Source organism: Arachis duranensis, chromosome 6 (genome assembly GCF_000817695.3).
Source record: "Arachis duranensis cultivar V14167 chromosome 6, aradu.V14167.gnm2.J7QH, whole genome shotgun sequence".
Lineage (NCBI taxonomy): Eukaryota > Viridiplantae > Streptophyta > Magnoliopsida > Fabales > Fabaceae > Arachis > Arachis duranensis.
In genome coordinates, this window is record NC_029777.3 from 98,938,227 (window position 1) to 98,945,188 (window position 6,962).

The 6,962-nt window shown below is 35.4% G+C and overlaps 1 protein-coding gene across 1 annotated transcript; it reads left to right on the forward strand.

The window, feature by feature from the left end:
- The first annotated feature begins 1,990 nt into the window (after positions 1-1,990).
- Positions 1,991-3,082, forward strand: LOC107494972 (uncharacterized). The gene has a single exon (XM_016116015.3). The coding sequence runs from the start codon at positions 2,126-2,128 to the stop codon at positions 2,843-2,845; it is 720 nt and encodes a 239-aa protein (XP_015971501.1). The 5' UTR covers positions 1,991-2,125; the 3' UTR covers positions 2,846-3,082.
- Positions 3,083-6,962: the final 3,880 nt, after the last annotated feature.

The window sequence follows — 6,962 nt, forward strand, 5'->3', positions numbered from 1 at the left end:
AGCGTCCTTAATTTTTAAAAATGCTGATGAGAATAATTTTAAATTTTGTATTTAACAAATTATTTATGCATATGATCTAAAATTGTGTATGAATATTTAGATAATTATTTATAAAGTATATAAAAAAATTGGACTAAAATTCTATTCCTAATTTGTTTTTATTTTGTTAAAAGTATTTTTGTCCATCGATAAAAAAAACTCACTTGATATAAAATTATTAAATTTTAAAAAATAAAAATATTTCATTTTTTAATCATATTTATAAAAAAAATCATATCAAAATTTAATTTTTAAAATATTTTTAAAAAAATATATTTAATACATTAAAAATAAAAGATATTTTTGTCAGTATATTCAAAAATTAAAAACGATTTTAATAGTTATTTTAACTAAGAGAATATTATACCGACCAAATTTTGATGGGCACAATAGTTGCCGAGTCCCCAAATGCAATGAGTCACCCTTGGCACACCCATGGTCGTGTTGTTTGTAGCATGGGGTATTTTATACAAATTTGGTACACTGTTTTATACAAATTTGGTAACTTGTGTATTTACGATGGAGGAGAGAGAAAAAAAACACATTTTTCAAACAATTTAACTTGATTAACATACTCACTTTTTGAGACAAAAAAAAAATCTATTGATTTGAATATTATATTTCTAAGATCTTTAATCAAATTGAATTGATTTAGTAGTTAGCTTCCTAATTTATTTAAGCAAATGTCTGGAGTTCGAATTTTATCTTATGCATATAATAATTTATTAGTTAATAAATTCTTAAATAAAGACTAAATTTGCAGTAATTTAATTCTTAACTTATCATATTATGAGATATCATAAAAAATAAAAAATATTTAATCTTTTAATGATATATCACTTATTTATACTATATTTAAACCAAAATTTTGCATCTTTTAAAATGGGATAATAACTCAAAAATACGTTTCAGGTGTTCTTGTAATCAATTTATCCTTCTTATATATTATGTATTTATATATTTAACTAAAATTTAAACTAACTATTCAATGAATGGCTTATAGTTTAAAATGGTGATTCAATGATCCAATAATTTGGTTAAAAACAAGGCTAAATTTTTTTTTAATATCGGTCAAAAATGTATATTACATTAGATTATTTAATTTCATGTGATTTTTATTCTATTATAAAAAAATTACTTTTTAAAATACACAAAGCGGTACTAATATTTTATTTATTTTTTTAATTAATTTAAAAAGGAAAATCATTTTTCTTTTCATTAATTTTTTTTTAATTTTGACAATGCTAAACGGCATTGTCAATTTTTTTTATTTTTTTAAATTATTAAAAATAAAAAATAACGTTGCAGTTTTTCTTTTTATTTTTTAAAAATTATAAAAATATAGTTATTCTAATGAATTTAGAAAATCAAAGTTGTTGGGCCAACACAACTTGGTACAACACACATAATAGACTATTTATAGGATACACTCCTCTTAGTCCAATATTAAAATACAATATTTTAAATAACAGAACTCATCACAAACATCATATAAAGGGGAAAAAAAGCCACTACGTAGCTACATACGTAAGCAAGAAGAAGTGCCAAACGTGGGAAAGAAGAAAAAATAATAAAAACTTTTAATAAAAAAATTATTAATTTTAATTAATTTTTAATGAATAAATCAACCGTTTAATTTGATATGGAAACGGATTCTGTTAATACTTAATATAAAAAAATATTAAAAAAATTAAACAATTTTACAAAAATAAAAATCAAAAAACAAAAATATATTTTTTATTAAGAACTCGTTATTTTTTTAAATAATTGTCAAAACTGTTTAAAAAATTTTTTTCCACAAAATGTCATTTTTGTAAATTGATAATCCAGGAAAGAGAGCGGAAGTGTAAGTAATGCGTTACGAACAAACTTTAGACGTACAGCGTGCGTTATTCCGTTCTCAATTTCTCATTCCTCTAGCTCCTTCCTATAAATACGCAGAAGTCCAGTAGTCCACACACATTCTTGGCGCTTATCATTCCCAAACCCACCAAAAAGCGAACGTTAAGAAAGAAGCAAAATTACTATTACTACAGTACTACTTCACGAAGCAACTGTGAAATTGAAGGAAAAATAAAACGGTAAAATGCAGAAGCAGAAGGAAGAACAACACTCGGACTCGTTTGTGTCACCAAGCTTCAGCAGCTACTCCGCCGATCAATTCGCAAGTATCGCTGAAAAAGTTGGACGAGTCCACTACCTTGCTCAAAACGATGACTCCGATTTCGAGTTCGCCGCGTTTCGAAAAGCTGGCCACAATAACGACCATGACTTTTCTTTCAACGACACCGTTTTTCCGCTTTTCAACCGCGACCTTTTAAAGGAGCACCGGAGTACCGAGGCGGAGCTTCGGTTACCGATAAGGAGGATATTGATTGCCGCTGGCGAGGGTCTCCGGAATGAGAGCCATCAACCGCCGTCGCTATCGTCATCGTCGTCATCATCGGATGATGATTTGGAGGGAATTCCGCCGGGGACGTACTGTGTTTGGACTCCGAATTCGCCGCAAGCTTCCCCGAGCAGGTGCAAGAAGAGCAATTCGACAGGATCATCGCCGTCTTCGAAGCGGTGGAAGCTTCTGAATTTTCTCCGGCGTAGCAACAGCGACGGAAAGGAGCCTTCGATGTTCCTGGCTGCGCCGGCGAAGAAGGATAAGGCGACCGTGGCGGCGCAGGAGGATTTGTACTTGAAAAGATTGGATAAGAGAAGGTCGTATTTGCCGTATAAGGAAGAGTTGATTGCCATCCGTACAAGCCGCTTGGGGAAGGCGTTCCTCCCTTCCGCCCATGTTCGCGTTGGTCAATGATTCTTCATTTCTTTGCCTTTCGGAAATGGGTCTCACTTCAGTGGATCGGTTCACTACACCTAATTAGGATACAGTAGCTTCAAATTATTTGATTAAGTTAGACCATATTTAGTGGGATTCTTTTAATTTTTCCTTAATTTTCAACTTTATTTTTTCTTATTTTTACTATAAAAAAATTAAAAACAGTTTTGTTTCTTTTACCATGCCTGCTGTGAAATGAATATTAATTTGATGTCATTTATCTTCTTTGTGAATTTAGTAATCAATCATCATTGTACATTAACATTCGGGTGTTTAAAATGCATCTTAGTCAAATACTGAAAAAAAAAAAGAAATCTAAAACTGAAATGAACCAACTAAATTTGGTTTTTATTTCAAGAAAACAACAAAAGAATAGTCAAAGAGTAAGCAATAAAATTTATATCCAAAAATTGAAAAGTTGAAAACTTGTACGGGTGAAAGATTTATATATGAAATATTTTTGGTGTAGTGAGTAGTGACCCAAAATGAGACTTGCAATTGAAATCGGAATCATGGATTTTGGCTTCTCCCATCGTGCGAGATAGTCACTTTTTGTTTTTTATATTGAAGTGCAATGGTATTTTTCTAAAATGAGGATTCTTGTGATTTTATTTTTAAAATATTTAATGTATAGAAATTAAATCTTACTATTTATATATTTTTTACAATTTTAAAAAACACAAAAATATATAATATTAAGATATAACACTATTTTTATTTTTATACAAAAGAAAAAGTGCTCGAAATAGTATATCCAATATGAATAAAATTGATTAATCGAAATTGAAAAAAAAATCAATAGTCGAATAAATTGAAAAAATAATAAATTTTTGTAGTTTTTTTATTTAATTTGATTTAATTTTTTATTTTGATATAAAAAATCTGAACTAAATTAAATCGATAAATTTAATTACATGTAAGTTAATTTTACAAAAATATTCTTACTTGACCTACCTAAATACTATCCACTCACATTCCCTCACTCATTATTCACTTGCTCACTCACTCTGATGAAGCGCCACACACTCCTCTCTCACTCACGCATACAAACTGTTGTCTCACTCACTTAGTGTCAGTCTCTACTCTTTTTTTTTCAATCTAAGTCACAAACTCATAGTCTTCTATTCTTTTTTGTTGTCACCGTCCAGCAACTGCCGTCTTCCATCTGTCATCCGTTAAAATTTTTAGAACCATAGGAGGTTGAAATTTTTAAAAATAAAAATTGAAAAATATTTTTTTTAAAATATTTTCATTTAACTTTTTAAATTCTCATTCTATTCCTTCCACCATTTTCACTTATCCAATGTAGTAATTTCCAACAATTAGAGAGAAGAAATACATGGCTATGGTGGAGCTTGCACTATAAAAAAAACGTTGAGTATCGTCGGATTTATTGTCAAATTTAACATCACAGAATATCGACATATTTACCTTTAGATTTACTGGCGGTAACCACATTGAATTCGTAAGGTTTTTTAATTACCAGTGAATTCTATTTTTGACAGTAAATCCGCCGGTAATTTTTGGAGAAAAAGTTAATTAAATTGGCACGTCTTTTACCATCGGGTTAATCTGACGGTAACTCAATTTTACTTCCGTTGCACCGCGCCCAGCATCCGTTGCAACGGCGGGTGCCTCCGATGCAACGCTCCCAGCCAACGGCTAACAAAAAAATTTTAGGGAGGGTCCCACTGTTGGACACGTCAGCGGCCACGTCAGATGCCACGTCAGCTGCTTCATCAACAGAGCAAGACACGTGGCAACACGCGACAGGAGGAAGGAGACGCGTCAGCGCTGGCGCGAGCACGGAGCTGGCAGCGGGTCAGAGAATACGGGTCGGTTCAGGTCGAGTCGGACGCGGGCTATGTGGATCAGCGTGGGTGCTGGCGACGACACGTGGCGCTGTCTGGGAACGTTGATCCTTGGCGTGGATCCAACAGTTCTGGATGGCATCTGGGGAGAGAGAACCTGAAGCGGTGACCGGACTTCTGGCGGTGCGTGAGGGCGCGTCCGGCGGCGGTAGGCGGCGAGGTCGGTGGCATTCGAAAACTTGAAACGAGGAGAAGACGAAGGTGGCGATGGTGACGAACCAAGGCGTTGGGAAGAAGACGTTTGCGAGCCATAGGGGGTATTTTACTTCCCTAATGAATATCGGCATACCTCGATGGAAGTCCATGGGAATGTAGCATCATGGAGCACTTTTCCAAGAAGCTTGATATTGATGTTGAGGAGGGTGCGCAACCTCCAAGGCATATCATCGTTGGAGACTTGGAAGAGGCTTATCAAAAGATGGATTCGATCATGGATGAATTCCTCTCTACAATGGAATCCTCTCCCATTGGACATGAAGTTGAAACTATAAAAGAGTGGGCACAACCTCCCAAGGATAACGAAAATGGCATGGTATATATTGAAATTGAAGAATATGAAGAGGTTGATCAAGAGATGAACTCATTCATCAATGAATTCCTATTCAAAGTTGAATCACCTCCCATTAAACAAGATGAAGCTCTTAAAGACAACACCAAGCCACGTAACAAAGGGGATGAGGTTGAAATTGAAGAAGCTTGTGAAGAGGTGGAAACAACCAAAGAAGAGCCTAAAGAAGTAGACCTTGCATTGTCTAAGTGTGGGGAGGTCTCCCTTCCCAAATCACCATCCAACACAATATTCAAGTGGGTAAAACTCTCATCCCTAAGCTTCACTTTCTCACTTGAATATGGTTTAATTGAAAATGATGGTCAACTTAGAGCTCTTTGTGGAGTTAAGAGTAGGAAAGAATTGTGTGGTGGTTGGAAACATAATTCTAAGCTCATGACGATTGTAAGCTCAAAATTCAAGGGCAATGGTTGGTATAGAACCAAATTGCATGGGTCTAGGAAGTTGTTTGGAAGCCTCTTTGAGAATTCCAAGGCCACACCACCCGGATGGAATAATGATGATCAAATTAAGGACGGGTGTCAAAACAAAGTGTGGGACCCCGGATCACAAGAAGAGGATCAACTTTGGGAGCCCCAAGCTTGTGAAGAACTCCATCAACACTTGGCTCAATCCATAAAGAATCTTGGGGCACAATGGAGAACCAAGCATTGGTGGGAGTTCCAAGATGAATACAAGCACAAGCCACCTTGATAAGAAGCTCCCCATAAGTCCAACTTAAGGACAATAAATAAAAGTGCTAGGTGGGAGACACCCCACCATGGTAACATCTTTTCATTTTCTTTCTTTGTACATATTGGTAGAATTAGTTTAATTTCTTGTTTTTATTGTTTCATTGAGTTTAGTTAGTAATATAGTATGTTGAATAAGGTTCTAGGGTATTTTGGTAGCTGTTTGGAGGTTTGGAATGCTTGGATTGGTGTAAAAACATACCAAAAATTTTTTTTGAAAAACAGAGCACCATCCACGCGTACGCGCACTGCACGCGTACGCGCATCTGAGCATGTTTTGACCATCCACGCACACGCACACTGTACGCGTACGCGTGGATGCAAAATTTCACCTCCAGCAAAAAACCCGAGAGTTAGGCCTGCACTGTACGAACATTGGGCCTAAGGCACCAGTCTATGCACGCGTGCGCGCACTTGGTGCGTACGCGCACATGATCTTAAATTCGCAATGCACGCGCACGCACACTGTGCGCGCGCGTCGATTGCACAATCTGCACCCCCGGTACTTTTACCCGAGAGTTGTGCCAGACTTGGGCCGACATTATGCCTCCGGCCTAACTCGACGCACGCGTGCGCGCACCTGGCGCCTACGCGTCCTTCAACCAATATGTACATCGACGTGTAAGCACGCATGACGCGCACGCGTCGGTTAAAAAAAAAAGAGTTTTTTTTTTCTCCCCTTCCATTTTCTTTTGCTTATCACATTCGCATACTTCTACTCTTCCCATTTTCATTTAGCTTTTGTAGTATGTTTTCGTTTTTTTTAGTCATTTCAATAATGGTGTTGGATTCTTACACTCAATTGTTGAGAAATTCTTGCATTATTTTGGTACTTCTTGACTTGTTTGATATTGTTGGGTGATGAAACTTTTAAATCAATGCTTCATATTGTATAACTCTTATGTCTTTGTGCATTGATATGACCT

Excerpts from the sequence above, each read along its gene's own strand:
- LOC107494972 (XM_016116015.3), top strand. The coding sequence starts at position 2,126 with ATGCAGAAGCAGAAGGAAGAACAACACTCGGACTCGTTTGTGTCACCA.